The 15567-nt window shown below is 48.5% G+C and overlaps 4 protein-coding genes and 1 pseudogene across 4 annotated transcripts; 1 reads left to right on the forward strand and 4 right to left on the reverse strand.

The window, feature by feature from the left end:
• Positions 1-3: 3 nt before the first annotated feature.
• Positions 4-916, reverse strand: LOC128275562 (farnesol dehydrogenase-like). The gene is made up of 2 exons (XM_053014115.1): positions 267-916; positions 4-177 (listed from the first exon to the last, which is right to left on the reverse strand). Exons 1-2 carry the CDS (start codon positions 828-830, stop codon positions 4-6), a joined length of 738 nt encoding a protein of 245 aa, XP_052870075.1. The 5' UTR covers positions 831-916.
• A 1212-nt stretch (positions 917-2128) lies between these two features.
• On the reverse strand, positions 2129-10119 carry LOC128269078 (uncharacterized). Its single transcript, XM_053006431.1, has 4 exons — positions 9879-10119; positions 9734-9811; positions 3596-3765; positions 2129-3515 (listed from the first exon to the last, which is right to left on the reverse strand). Exons 1-4 carry the CDS (start codon positions 10029-10031, stop codon positions 2381-2383), a joined length of 1536 nt encoding a protein of 511 aa, XP_052862391.1. The 5' UTR covers positions 10032-10119; the 3' UTR covers positions 2129-2380.
• LOC128269210 (little elongation complex subunit 1) lies at positions 3935-8756 on the reverse strand. Its single transcript, XM_053006611.1, has 2 exons — positions 7058-8756; positions 3935-6950 (listed from the first exon to the last, which is right to left on the reverse strand). The coding sequence occupies exons 1-2, from the start codon at positions 8754-8756 to the stop codon at positions 4210-4212; spliced, it is 4440 nt and encodes a 1479-aa protein (XP_052862571.1). The 3' UTR covers positions 3935-4209.
• Positions 10120-10385: 266 nt separating the features above from the next.
• LOC128269080 (cytochrome b5-like) lies at positions 10386-13302 on the forward strand. The gene is made up of 3 exons (XM_053006432.1): positions 10386-10682; positions 12099-12292; positions 12374-13302. Exons 1-3 carry the CDS (start codon positions 10569-10571, stop codon positions 12450-12452), a joined length of 387 nt encoding a protein of 128 aa, XP_052862392.1. The 5' UTR covers positions 10386-10568; the 3' UTR covers positions 12453-13302.
• Positions 13303-13501: 199 nt separating this feature from the next.
• On the reverse strand, positions 13502-14868 carry LOC128269079 (tubulin alpha-8 chain-like; annotated as a pseudogene).
• Positions 14869-15567: the final 699 nt, after the last annotated feature.

Here is a 15567-nt window from a genome sequence, read left to right on the forward strand (position 1 = left end):
CTTCTACAGCATCTCGCCGATCGGTTTGATAATAATTTCATGAACTTGCACGTGAGGCGGTGTTCCCAGCGTGTACAGGACGGCTTGCGAAATATCTTCCGATTCCAGCAGAGGCATATTTGGGGGCAGCTCGGCTCCCCCTATAATTTCTGTTTTCACTCCACCCGGACTGATGCTCTATGGAAATAGAAGTTAAGCGCACCAAAGAGTTAGACGTGTTTGCCGGGAAGTTCGTGGTTTTTCCCACAAAGCACTTTTATACTAACCGTAACTTTGATCTTCTTTCCAGCATCTCTCATCTCTTGGCGCATCGTTTCCGTGATGGCTCGGACGGCGTGTTTGGACGCGGGATAAACGTTCAGCTTAGGAAAGTTCGGTATGATAAAGCCAGCGACGCTACTGATGTGGACGATGTGTCCATCAACCGATCGTTTGACCATTGATTGGTACCCTCGTTGACTGCACAGTACCAACCCGGTCACGTTGGTATCGAACACGGCCTTCAGGTCTGCCGTATTTCCAACGTCCAGGAGATTGGTGCTTCGAACGATTCCTGCATTGTTGATCAGCACATCACACCCACCGAACTTTTGCTCGATAGTCTTGAAAACCGTGTCTATGTCCGCTTCGTTCGACACATCACACTTGATGGCGTGCAGTCTTTTGGCCGCCGGACCCGGCAGATCCTTGCGTAGCTCTTCGACGCGTTCAACACGCCGTGCTAAGCCGATGGTAATCATTCCGGCTTTGGCGAGATCCTTCGCGATCGCTGCCCCAATACCGGAACTGGCACCGGTCACGACGGCCACTCGACCATTCCAACGCTCCATCGAGGAAAATGTTAGAACTGACAAAAACTCAAATGCGTCCAATCTGGACAACGGTTCCTGAACGATTGAATGCTTCCCGGTAGATTCATACCGTCTCGTCGAAGATGCTATTTAGCCTTTACTTCACCCGCTCAATGACTTGCAAATACACCTTAGTTCGGTGGATAAGGAGGTGTGATTATTCAACGACGCAAGGGTGGAAGAAGACACGCGCTCCCTTCTTTCCATTCATGCACTCTAGGCCAACACAGCCAACGAAGCATCTTGAAGCTTCCGGACGATCATTGGTTCGGTTCGGTTCGAGGCCTACGCGGTTGGTTCGGAGAGGCCCAGAGAATTGTTTGCCAACAATTCTCGCCACTCGGCGCAACTCATGCTCTACTGCCGGCGTTCAGTAAACAAGGAGTGACATGCCGCAGAATGATAAGTAGTTTTGAATTCATACGTGGATTGTTTCTGAACACGAACAGGAGATTCGTTATTGGCATGCAACGGACGATAGAGATTGGCGATGCTTCAGATATTGCCACAATTCGCGAAAGGTAGGGTTTTGATTTCCGCATCCCGATGTGGTACGTTTTCCTTGTTGGTTTGCCGAGCTTGTCTTATATTTGCTTCCGTGCGACGCAAGCGTAATCGTTGTTACATAAAGTGTTGTAGAAGAACGGACTCGCATGAGAAAACATTCAATGAATGCCTACGGTGGGTGTGACTGGGGTGCTGTCGGTTGGCCTTGGGGATAGATTTAATATCCCATACATCCCACCTCGTCATAATGACTTGAAGAATTGCTGCATAATGATGATGAGTGTGGTGAATGTGATGAGTAATGGTTATAGCTTAATCAACACATCCCAGAAGCTAACGATTTTATAATAATCGTAAAATGGTAACCAAGTTTGAAAGTATTCGTAAACCGTTATTCACGTGCCATTTTTCACTAATCTGTCGGTTTGCAATCGAAAATAAACAGGACTGATCCGACCGCGAAAGAGATCGGACGAATACGGACTGGCACTAATAATGTACACGCCGGATTTCTTCTAGCGGGCCGTCTGCTTCGAATACATCAAGTCACTGTGACGAGGAGCGATTCGGATTAAGTCTAGGTTCTACACTGACAACACCGCTTCATCATCACACTTCTCCTCAATCTCTCCAAGATTGATGAGTGTTTTACAACTACCAGAAAGTTCTTGCCATTTCGGATTGTTGCAATTGCAAAAGCATTCGTGCGAATTTATTTCATACTTTTTTAGTTGTTTCTGTTCATTGGTGTATTAAAACATAATAATGGATCAAATTATCTTAAAGGTGTATGGCAAATGGGTGTATTGAGTGACATAAATTACTGCCTATGCAAAATCGGACCATAACAATTTCACTGGACTCCAAATTCATAAAGAACACCCAAGAACATTTCTGATAATTTCATAAAGAACACTTCATCCAATTCAAAAGTAATTGTTTGTTTGTACGCTTTTTTCGTCAATTCGATTTTTGCAAGCCAATAGAAACGGAATGAAATAATAATGAGAAAAAAAAGATCTCTAGTCCCATTTCTCGTCGTCATCGGCGAGAGACACTGCCGCTCCTGCAACAACTTGATTGTTACTTCCTCCCGCGATCCCTTCTGGCCACGGTTCGTAACTGGCACTCCCATCGAAATCATAGTCAGCGTCCTCCTCATCCGAGGAATGTTCAACGTCCAGCGTGACGAAACCGTCCACGATTGTGTAGCCGGCGGCTAACAGTATTTCACGCAGCTCGCCAACTTCTATCTCCTCCGTCGCCATTCCATTGCGTACCGTTTCCAGTGGAATGAGAAAGCGATCGTTTTCGTCATCCAGATAGTCGTCACTAATAAAACGCAGTATACGAAACTGGTACTCCGCCGCGTCCCGTACACGTTGTTCGCGCGATCGCTCATCCGGTGGCGTCACCGGGTAAGCCGTACTACAGATCAACTCATAGACTGAATCGTCGGCCGAAATCTCTTCTTCTTCGTAGTTGCCACTATCATTACGTACTCTTTGTGCGCGCAGTTCCTCCTCAGGAACGTGAATTTGAAACACTTCCTCATCGTCGTCATATTCGTCGTCATCATCAAAGTCATCGGCCAGGTCGTAATTTTCAGCCTCATTTTGTCTCCACGCGTGTGCTGCTTCAACGTCGTCAAGCACGAACCGAGAGCCGTCCGGTTCTTGCTCTTGCGAACCGCTGGCCGATGGATCACACAAGAGATGGATTTCATCCGTTTCTTCGTTCAATACTGCAATCGGTCGGCTTGCGGTGTCCGCTACCATCCGCACGGGAATGTCACTTGGCTCTTGAGCGACTGCTTCGATCGATTCGGACAAGCTTTCCAAAAAATCCTTCCGCACAAACACAGCCAGCTGACTCACGTACCCGACCGCTTCGGAGTTGGCCGGTGGTGGGCCAATGCCGAAATATTTGACACAATAATCCGGATACCGGGTGCAGATATCGCTGGCCCATCCCTGAAACTGTGCCCGCGTCCATTCGAACTTGTGATCGTCGTGGCGGAACCCATTCGGCAGTAAACCATCAAACAGGACGTTGTACTCGGCATTCGGTGTCGAAAAGAGGGCCACCTTCGGTTTGATGAAACCGAACACGTTCTCCGGAACCTTGTCGAGCACCGGTTGATGCAAATGCTCAATGCTGCAAAGTAACAAACCATCAAAATAGAACAGCCAGTTTGCGATCAAAACCGTTTACCGCAATTCAACAGTGGTGCTTACATTTCGATTCCGATCACCACGTCCGTACCTTGGAGGCAATGGTGAGCCACTGAGATATCTCCGCACCACACTTCAACCGTGAAAGGAGAGGCTCGGGCCGCTATATAATCCGCCGGCATCGGCCTGACCAAGTGTTGGCATTGTCTTAACAATCTGCCATTGATGTCGACCTACAAAAACGATTAAAATATACAAAATCATAATATTTCGGAAGCAACGACCAACGCAACCCCGGAACGGATGATACACTAAAACTGGTTGTTTCAAAATTCAAGTACAGTACACATTTATTATACGGTTCGCTCTTGCCCAGAGGCCCCGCGAAAGGAAACCCACGATACGGACACGGCGCTCAAAGCCGGTTGTTTATTTTGTTGCTTCAGATAATCACAGAAGTCGTTTCGGAACACGAAACGGAAATAACCCGGAAGAGGAATTTTGTTAAATAATGGAAGAGGTGGAAAGTAAAAAACCCTTCGAAAAGGATTGGGTCCCCTGAGCAGGGAGGGCAGGGAGCTAATTCAAGTACAGAGTTCAAATTGGAACAGAAATTACAATTGGTGATACAGAGGTAGTGTTTATCGCACACGCCAGCCACGGGACCGATGATGGCCTCATACGATACGGTTCTGGAGAAGTTGCGTCCAGAAACGCTGGTCCTTGCGGTGCACGAGGGTGGCCATCATCAGTTTGATCCGATCGCTAACCGGATAGTCCGGCTGCCACGTGCTCAACCGCTCCCAGATATCGATGTAACCGAAACGGGACAACCGTAACACCCCGGCAATGGCCGCTTCCTGGACTGTTTGGTGATGATTCGAAAGCTGCACAACGGTGGTGAAGATCTGCATCATGCCCGTAACGTCCTCGTGCGATGGTTGTGTTTTTAGGATTGACGATATTGTAAAGATGCATGTCACGATCCGATCGGCCGTAGCTGCCGCCCCGTTGCTGAGTGCCGACGTGTCGCATCCATCGGTTGTTCTGCTCGTCTTAAACTGCCGCAAGTAGTCGTTTAGCAGCGGTAGAAGCCGTTGCTGGATGATGTGTTTCCGGGCCCACTCGTACCCTTTCCGTTTGGCGATCAGTATCAGCGAGTACGACACGTTCCGCAGTTTGTTGGCTTGCAGCTTTTCGACCAGGTTCACCAGCAGCTCCTCGTACGTCGGATTGCCGGGCTGGTAACCGTAGGTTGTTTTTAGCATGTGGTGCATTTCTCGCTTCCGGTAGGCCGACGTGTCCGGCGTGTTGGACCCCTCTAGGTAGTTGAAGTTCATCAGCACCGTGCGAATGGTGTTGACCATGGCGTCGCCCGGATCGTACATGGGACTACCGAGCTTCGGCAGAGCGTGAGGAAATGCTCGCAGCACCAGGTACACTAGCGGGACACACTTGAAGCCGAAATAGTACAGGCACTTGAAGATGTACAACCGGGCGGTATTGCACCGCTGGTACTTGAACTGGTGGTACGAAATGCCCCGCGGTATGGGTTTACTGTCCTCCAACGCCACGTACAGGTAGGTGATCGCAACGAGCGTTTGCAGCAACACGGGCTCCGTTTTGAGCGTGAATATCCGTCGATCCAGCTCTTGCATGATCACGCCATCGAGGGAATCAACCACCTGGCCAAGCCGTCGAACCAGGAGGACCAACATTTGCTGTGTTATCGGTACGCACGGAGCCGGTGAAGCGAAGAGGGTGTTCGGATTGATGTTTCCGTAGGCTGCGACGACCTCGAGCACGGTTAGCGAAATTGTGCGTGGATCGCGACAGCACGCCAACATCTGTGCGGTCGTTTCACCGACAGTTTCTTCCGTCCACTCGGAGCGCAGGTAACGGTGCACAATTTCGGTCATGGCTTGCATTGCACTCTGTTCCTGCTCGACCAACTGTCCCCCGATCCGACGGATCACCTCGCAGCGAAGCTCTTTTTTAAACTCATTGATGGCGCGAAGGAGAGGACCTTTCCGTGTCCAGTCGTGTATCGATTGCATGAGGAACAGTTTGCTGGCTTCGTGCTGCAGAGGTATTGGCCGGGGCAAAGGAGTACTGCCACCGACAACGATCGGCGGTGAAAGAGGAGAATCCATTGAATTGACCGTTAACGGCTGACACGTGACCGCCGATCCTGTTTCGTGTGCCGGCGGTGATAGTGGCGAGTCCAAGGCAGGACTTTCCGGGGAATCCGACAAAGCTACCGACGGTACGTCGATTTGCAATTCGCACGTTTTGTCGCACGTTAAATTTAACTCTACAACAATCGGCACCTCTTCCGTTCTACCTGGCACCGGTGAAGGTGTCCTTCGGTGCACAGACATTGGCGCAACTTCATTCGCCGTTGCCGGTGATATTTCTTGTTGCAGAGTGTGATCAATTGCAAGTGGTTCGCTCGCCACACACCGCCGCTCCTCGTTAAGTACCCGTTGTTTTGCGAGTGTAGCAGCAATACGGCTATCTTCCGGGGCTCCGTTCTGTGGACTCGACACGTTCACCGGTTCTCTGGGTTCAGGTGGTCTTCCGTTCTCCAAGATACTTCGCACGAGATCAGTGCATTCTTTGGCACGCTCCTCAGTACAATCTCTGACGGCATTTTCCGGTTTACATCCGACTTCCTCTTCGTCCTCCATTGGCCGTCTGTCCTCGTCACCATCTTGGCTTTCTACTGAGGCGTCACCGATGGGCGAAAGTGGTGAAAAGAAATCCGCATCGATCGGATTCATTTCAGCTCGCATCGACGAGAACTTACGATCCCAATCGTCTTCCAGCAGGAACTCGGTCGACGGTGAAACTCGTCCCGAGCCGATGGTTGGTTCTTCCATGCGCGATCGTTTCCACCGGTGAGAGAGAAGCGGTTCATCCGATCGTCGTAACCGCAGCTTCCGGCGCTTGCCGATCGGCAGCTGTGTTGGTGTTTTAAACTGATCCTTCACGAGCTCGTTCGTTTCTTTTACTTTGATCGGTGAAAGGAACGTAGCCGTTGAAGACGGGTGCTCTGGAGTCGTCATGGATGCTGGTGGCGGTGTTGCCGATCGGCTGGGTAACTCTCCAACTTTGTCCACTGTCTCCAATGGGTTCGGATGTTCGGATGGTTCTTCCGATGGGTATGTGCAACCAACCGGTAGCTGCATCATCCCGGAAAGTGGCCTCCTTTCGATTGAAACCACCAACGGCTCCGAGGGTACTTGGTTATGGTGGCTGGTGCACTCTCCTTCTTCCATCATTCGTAGTTCTTGCGCTATCCTGTCATCCATTTCATCTTCCTCTATGGGTGCACTAGCTGCCGTGACTAATTGTCCCAGATCGTCCAGCGTATTATCGCAGTTCCTCCTTTCAATGACACTGGAGCTTTGAGCCACTAGAAGAGCAAATAAACCATTAATCGAAAGGAACCATTTGGACCGGCCTAATCGTACAATAGACATTAAACCAGATTAATTAAACATAGCTACACACGAAGCTTACCATCTCTTACTGGTTCGTCCTGCGATTGTGTGGCGTTGGAAATCCGTGCCTCTGCTTGGCGTACTGTTGCTGCGATACTGGGAGCGGTGCTGGCGCTATGGTTCGTGTCTTTGGTAGGTCTCGAGCCAGGCGGGTTGAACGCCGCTTGGGACAAATCAATCGTACTTTCCTTTCCTCCTACGGCACTAATGCTGTCGTCAGCGGTGCGAAACTCCCAAGCATTGCCACTGTCACTGCTACCGTCATCGTTGGTTTGTGGCACTGCATCACCACAGCCTCCTGTCGACGACGAGGCACTGTTCGGAGCGAACGTCCTGTCCTTCGTCAAGCCGGTGGCCGCTACTACGGTTTCGCGCACGTTCGAGAACATGGCACTCATCAGCAGCGACGCGCGATGCCCGTCCGCCTCGAGCATGCCGCGTATCGAGGCCATGTGATCGTTTAGCACGTTAAAACACTGACCATCGAACCGTCGGCCACTCTCTATGATGGTGAATATCGTTTCGCCCAGCAGTGACCAGAGTGCGGATAGGTGCGGATTGATCCGCTCCTTTCTACCCGAATCCCCTTGGTAGAAAGTGGATGGAAGTTCCTCCTTTTTAATCGATACAAACGGGCTATCCGACGGCTCCCCTACCGGTAGTTCCCGGTAGTCAATCCGTTTGCGAATATTTTTCAATCCCGTCATCGTGCCGCAGGATACGGCGGGCGGTCGGCACGTTGTAGCTTGGGCTTGAGCAGAGGAATCAGTTTGTGTTTCGATCGACACCCGCAACGGAACGATTTCTTTTATCGGCGACAGTAATAGGGGTGGCAGCGGGACACACTCGCGCAAAATTTCGTCCACCGATTTGTGGGTGACCTCGGGAAAGTTCACGCCAACGTCGACGTGCTTTATGAACGCGGAAGTGCATGTCGATCGGGTGATCGTCGACATGCTGTGCATGGTGCTTTTGTCACAAACAGCTTTCGTGGGTCCCGGAAGATCGGGCACATCCGTCGAACAGTGGCGCACCGTTGGTCGGACCGGATACGGTTCGGTGTTGGTGTGATTGTCTCGCATCCGACATCGCTCGACGGCAGTTGTTTGGCATTCCTGGTCACGCATGTCTCTTGAATCTCGCTGTTTCTTTCGCTTGGATCGCAGAAGGCCACGTTGCACGGATTCCTGCACATCCTCGGGCACGGAGAGACCCCACTTGTCCACGGTCGCAAAGTGTGAGACAAGATCGCGTCGTTTATGGAGCGGGTCAACGCCGGGCGTCAGCTGTTCGGCTGGCGTCACGTAGCATTGGCGGACTAGATCGCACGCGAACGAATGATACCGTCGGGAGAGTGTCTCGATCCGTTGCTCGAATTCCGCCGTGCGCGTCTCTAACGTATGCTCGCACGCCAGCTTATCGCTGGCTGCCGCTAGGATCCGCTGCTCCAGCTGCCGGCACTGGCTTACATAACTTTCAAGCTGCGCCTCGCTACGCGTACACTTGGCCACCTCCGTCTCGTACAGGTTCTTAATCTGCAGTGCAGAGTCGCGCAGGGACGCGATCTTCGCCTTCAGCCTGTCATTCTCTTCGCGCTGCTGCTTGTTGGCCCGCACCAACCGATCCGTACTGGCGAGCGTGTTGGCGATGACGTTCAAATCGAAGTGGTTCACGTTATCACTGCCGATGGCGCTATAAATAAACTCCTCCGCGCTCATGGCGCTCGCGTAAACAGGGACCGCCGTGTGACCGTGTTAATGTCGGCGAAAAGGGCTCAACTCCACACCTGCCGAGTCGGTCCCCGCAGATGGCGGCAAAGGGGATCCTTCCTTTCTTGGTTCCTTCTAAGTAGACTTTTCGTGCGTCCGACGCTAAGCGAGGCACTGGTATCGTTGCGTGTGTGTGTGTGTGTGGAAAGTGATGCCGGCCCGGTGAATCCCAGTAGTGATAGCGTCAATAATTATCCACCGGTTGGCTAGTGGGATGAGAAGAGCCGACAGAACAGCGCATCGCGAGGTTAGGCGATACGGCGGATCCTTTGAGTCACTTGCCGTTCACTTACACACTCGCACGCTTTACACACGCGTTCGCACTTCTTGGTGCACGAGGCCACCCAGCAGGGCTGTCTGGTGCGAGGACGAGCCCACGAAAACCTGACTTGGTGACTGGTGTGTGGTGTTGTGTGTCCACTTATGGTTTATTTTAGACCCTCCGAAAAGGAGCCAGCTCGTGTCGGAAAGAGGATTGCCTTAGAACCGCCATCGGTACGCTGCTAACACTTTGGTTCGGTGAAAGCGCCTGCAATGGACGAGGTCTGCATGTTTTGACGGTCAGGCGCACTTTGACAGCGCCATTTTTGCTGTCAAAGTTACGGGTTAACCCTTCGGAAACGTTTAACGGGGGGGGGATTCTAAGAAATATGAAATTTGAGTGCGTTTCGCGCATTTTTAACATGCATAGACGCGATGAAGGGATTACTGAACAAATAAATATTATGCACACCAAATAATCTTACATGCAAAGGGTGGATATTGTAACAATGTCGAATGGTAGGCAAAAGAATGATGTTTTGTCTCGATTGAACCTGCATATTCATCAACAAAGGCTTGTGGCTCGAACAGACCAAAGAAATACATTCAATGCTAGTGCATACAATCAGTTTTAGTGCCCCTTTCCCAAACTAATCTAAGGTTACCTCAAGCAGTTTCTCAACCGCGGGCAGTGAGCGGAGCAATCTGAAAAACTTCATCTCGGCACAACCGAACTCTACAATCTGCAAAGTAAAAAACAAGGAACATCAGTGTTAAAGTTCGATTGGCCAATCGTTAATGAGACTGTACCTTCTTGAAAGAGTTCTTCCAAAAGCTCAACTCAAGCAGTCGTAAAATGGTGCAATATCGTTGCTCGTACACCGGTGGGTCGAAACGAATTTTGTTTTCCTGATCGTAGTAGCAACTGCTGGCAAAGTTTGTAGTGAGGACGATGTGCTCCATCGTGCTTATTTTTTGGTGTGCTGATACAACAGGTGATACACAACTCACTCGCCAAAAATTGTTAGCAGTTACCTCACTAATAACAAGTGTGCTATACGAAAGTTCTCTCTTGCAGGGCGCACACGGCGTAAACAAACTAGCGTTACATGCGTGTAACGCAGCGTAACCACATGGTAGATAACTGACGGCAGTGCTGCCAAACAGGTTACGTTCGTCATTCGGCTTTTTTCGGAATTTTCGCAACTTGACTCGGGTGTCAGGTTCGTCATCAAAGTTAGGTTCGCAGTGTCAAAGTTGAGTTCAAAAATCGGTTAAATTCATAAAACAACATTCATATTTTGACGTTTCAAAAAAAAACGTCAAAAATTTTGCGTGCGATCGGTTGTGTTTCTAGTTTGCTTATTTGGTAATATTTCGAGGACGATCGAGGACGAGGACGGAAACAGCACACAAGAAACCGGGAGCACGATACGCGTTTCTTGTCGCGATCTGGACAAATAAAACACACCTTAGCACCGTCATTATTAGTGCCGCAGAATGTCGGAAGTGAAAACGTACTCACTGGCGGAGGTGAAAGCGCACAACACCAATAAATCGACGTGGATCGTCATCCACAATAACATTTACGACGTTACGGAGTTCCTGAACGAGGTAAAGTTTTGCCTCTAATCGGTTTTGAATTGTTCGCCTTGATGGAATGCTTGGCATGCCAGCTGTTAGACGAGTTAATGAACCCGAGCCATCGAACTGCGTCGCGTCGGTACCGAGGAGGTCCAAAGAAAGCGATTGCGTAACGCGTGGGATAGGATACGGAAGATTAGCTCAATCTTCAGTTCATCTTCCATCATGACCTCGCGGCATTTGCATGTTAAACAAGCACCGAGTGTGTTTACGGTGTGGCAAAGCCCGAAACTATCCGCAAGACGTGGCTCTTTGGTCGTCGATACGATTGCTAAGCTGCTACAACGACAACGACTGCGTGATAGCAAACAATACGTACTTTTTGCAATTTCATCTTCCGCTGCTCATGTGTGTGTGTGTTTAGGCAGTGAAGTTGCAAATCATGCTCCAAGTACAAAGTTCAAGGTTATGGACCCACTGGGAGGCTAGCAATAAAATAGCGATCCATTCCTATTGACCATTACCATTGTGACCCAACCCGGATTGCCTTACGTCCGAGCCTCCAGCGGCCGATACTTGCGTAAATCGAGTCAGCAACACCGCGAACTGTTCTCGTGTTCGTGTGTTCTGGTCGGCGTTTTATGGCTTAACTGGCGATCCAACTTGAAGCCGGTCGAACTACAGTGCTGGACCGTCAAACATCAGCACCAAAGTTTTCCTTCAATATCAATTAGAAAAGAGGCGATTGAAGCTCAACGCTCATCGTATTTATCAACAACAACAAGTGCCATTTAGACCATGCAAAATGGCGTGCCAGTGTGCCCTTGAACTTTGAATCGTATGTTCAGTTTATCGATTAACATGGAGATGTATGATAAGTTCTCTAGGAAGATTGAAGTTGCAGTTGCAGTTGAACGCCGATAGTTGAGAAACAGTGACCCGTGCTATCGGCATCATTATAAAACTAATAAGTGGTTGGCACGTAACGTTTGGGTTATCATTTCTCGCACTGGTAATCGAGTAAGCTCTGATTTAAAAATTTGTTCGAGATGATGCAAACCGATCACCTTAAAGAAATATTTGCGAATAGATAGATTAAATAACAAAAGAAAATGTTAAACGATTTTTTTATACATCGTATCGCTAAGTTACGATCAGCTTCAAAGCCCTAGCAATACGCTGAGTCAGCGTACCTTGCCTTTTACGGAGCAGGGGACCAACCAACTGTTTGATAAGATTAGGAACCACTGTCATGGTGATGTGCAGGAGGCTACCTATGGGGTGGAGGCGCTCGATGCACTGGTCATTACGAGAGATTCTCTGTTTTTTTTGCTAAGCTTATCTTCAGTCGAACCTCAGAGTTGATGAAAACATATGCTACACCAACCTACACGTAAGACCGTCCTTATTTTGATCTCTTTTGGAATTTTTATTTTATTTTCTTAGCATCCGGGTGGCGAAGAAGTGCTACTAGAACAGGCCGGACGGGAGGCGACGGAAGCTTTCGAAGATGTTGGCCACAGCAGCGATGCACGCGAGATGATGAAAAAGTTTAAAGTGGGCGAGCTCATCGAATCGGAACGCAAACAAACTCCCGTAAAGAAGGAACCGGAATGGAAAAATGATCAAAAGGACGACAAGTATGTTCTGATACTGGCGGCGACGTGTCCCAGTCAGTAACATGCTCAATCTAATCACATTATTGTTTTATCATCTTTCAGTCAATTGAAGCAATGGATAGTGCCTCTAATTCTGGGTCTAGTTGCGACCATCCTATATCGGTTCTACTTTACCCAGTAAGATCCAACCACTGCCACCTCATATTGTGCACTTCATCATAAGATACGATATCGCAGTGTGTGGGAAAGAAAGCAGAGAACACCAGGGGCATGAAGTAAGACACGGTGCGCCATGAACCAGTAAGACACGGTGCGCCATCGAAACGTTACGTTCATTCCACACATGGCAAATTCCGGGAGCATTTCAATGTCGCTTAAAGAATGTACACAGTAAACTAACAAAAAATCAGTTCTTATGATGTAGTAATGCGACGGAAAACGGCCGCACAGCCACATCAGGCCGAATTCCGGTTATTTGGCGATAATGCAAACGATTCGATTCAACGAAAAATCCTAACCCAAGCCAAGTAAACGATTAGAAAATGATACGAAACGAAAATCGGTTTGGAGAAAGCTGAAAAAATATTCATTATTAGTTTTTTTTTTATCATCGAACAGTTGCGTAATGTTACGATAATAGATTTTCGAAAAAAGAGAAACCAAAGGTAACTTCGGTGGCCAACTTAACCAACAGCAGGTACAGCATAACTGAAAAATGCATAATTCGTGAACGCTTAGTTTGCGTGTTCGAAGGACAGTCACTATTGTTTGTACTAGATCGACGAAGCTTTATATACACTTTAGGCGATCCATGAGAAGGCGTACGACACGCGGAAGTTCCATATGCGTTCTTACCACAAACTCGCGTTCCATTCGCCATTTGTCTTTTGCGTTTGCTTTAATTACATCATCTACGGGAAGGTTTTTTTTTCTGTGTCTTTACTTATACATTAAATACAACATTCAAGTTTTTTACCTTTCTACATGTCTACCAAAATGGGACAAGTTATTGAATAAAGCGTAATTTGTATGTAAAACCGTTTTGTTATGGCACAACACATCCGAAGCATTTTGAAACTCAAAATGTTTTTATTTTGTTACATTATTTGTTTATTCCTAACAGAATCATGCCTTGTTTGCTGGCAATGATCATAATGTAAGTAAAACAATATATTAATTATTTACTAAACACGTAACCGTATGACAAAACGCTTTTTGTTTTTAGGTGAATTAAAACTCTTCATCGCCGTAAACATATTCATCGGCCGAACCCACCGTATCGCCGGCCACCTCATCGTAGTCCCGCTCGAGGCAGGCTAAATCTTCTCGGGCCTCTGAAAATTCGCCCTCCTCCATGCCTTCGCCAACATACCAATGCACGAAGGCACGCTTCCGATACATCACATCGAATTTGTGGTTGAGCCTGGCCCACGCCGTCGAGATGGCGGTCGAATTCGAAAGCATACAGACGGCCCGCTTGGGTCTCGCCAGATCACTTCCAGGAAGTACGAATGGTGCTTGCTGGTTGATGCCAATCTTAAAACCCGTAGGACACCAATCGACAAAATTGATGTGACGCTTGGTTTTAATCGCGGCCACCGCTTCATTGGTATCTTTCGGCATGATGTCCCCCCGGAACAGCATGCAGCAAGCCATGTATTTGCCCATTCGAGGGTCACACTTTACCATAGTGTTCTCGGACGTAAAGCAGGCATTTGTGATTTCCGCCACCGAGCTACTCTCGTGTGATACCTTCGATGCGGACACTAGTGGCGCGTAGGACACGAGCGGATAGTGCACACGCGGGTACGGTACCAGGTTCGTTTGAAACTCATTCAAATCGACGTTCATCGTGCCCGTGAAGCGCAGCGAAGCCGTCGTCGAGGACACAACCTGCGCCACCAGCGCATTTAGGTCCGTGTAGTGAGGGCGATCGATTTGCAGCGTCTTCGAGCAAATACTGTACGTGGCCTCGTTGTCCATAATGAAACAACAGTCTGATGTATTCATCGTTGCGTGTGTACACAGCACGCTGTTGTACGGTCGACCACCGACGTGGAGATCAGCGGGGACGGATAGACGGCGAACTGTAGCTTGCACTTTTTGCCGTAATTCGTCGCTATTTGGTCGAGCAATAGCGAAGTGAATCCTGAGCCGGTGCCACCGCCGAAGGAGTTGAATATAAGGAATCCTTGCAGTCCGTCACACTGTTCCGATAGCTTGCGCATTGTGCCCGAGACCTGCTCGATGATTTGTTTGCCAACGGTATAGTGTCCACGGGCGAAGTTATTGGCCGCATCCTCCTTTCCCGTGATCATGTACTGCGGATGATACAACTGTTTGCAGGGTCCTTTGCGAATATCATCGATGACGGACTCCTCCAAATCTATAAAAATGCTGCGTGGAACGACGCGTCCGGTTTGGGTGTCTTGAAAGAACGTCGCCATGTTTTCCTCCACTTTCGTGTTGGGTTCCATCATCCCGTCCGGCTGCACTCCGTGCTCCGTAGTGAGCAACTGCCAGCAAGCATTCCCAATCTGGCACCCGGCCTGTCCGACCTGTATCGAAATTACTTCACGCTGTGAACGGAACATGATCCACAGATTAGTTCTTTGGCACTTCGGAAATTTGTAGAAAACTAATGCGAACCATTTTGTTCGACCGATAGAAATAACAGTTCAGAGCGATGAGAACAGCGGCCAGTTACGACGGACAACTATACTAAACTGCTGCAAAATCTAATACAATTTTCTATGATCAGTTGTGTGGGTGTTAGCCAGGAAGCCTGGCAGATGAGGTCATTACACTGTTGTACTGGATTCAGGCCAAATACTTATAAATCCTACCTGCGAAGTTTAGGCACTAAGATACCTGTAGCAAAGTATACTCATTTGTAGTAGTGTTTATTGGCAGCGAAAGTAATCTAAATTGGTTTATCATGACCACTACATTTAAAGAATTTCATTTGAAAATTGTATTTTATTTACTAGATTTTTATTTCAAACTGGAAACGCCTCACATTTTTGTCATTTTATGGAATGCCCGAAAGTGTAGAAAATAAATTTGATACTAGTTTATTTGAACACATTTTGTAAGTTCTTTCTACTAGAACCCTGAGATAGTTCTGACTGAATGTGTGAGGATATGGTGTAGCTTGACAAGAAGGCTTGATCCCTTATCAATACACATTACACGCATACTTAATCTCCTGACCAGGCGTTCAACGGCCATATATAATTCTGCATCAGTTTGTACATCCGTATTTAGTTGGCATTATCCATTACAATGGTGGAGAT

The sequence above is a fragment of the Anopheles cruzii genome, chromosome 2, assembly GCF_943734635.1.
Source record: "Anopheles cruzii chromosome 2, idAnoCruzAS_RS32_06, whole genome shotgun sequence".
NCBI classification, from domain to species: Eukaryota; Metazoa; Arthropoda; class Insecta; order Diptera; family Culicidae; genus Anopheles; species Anopheles cruzii.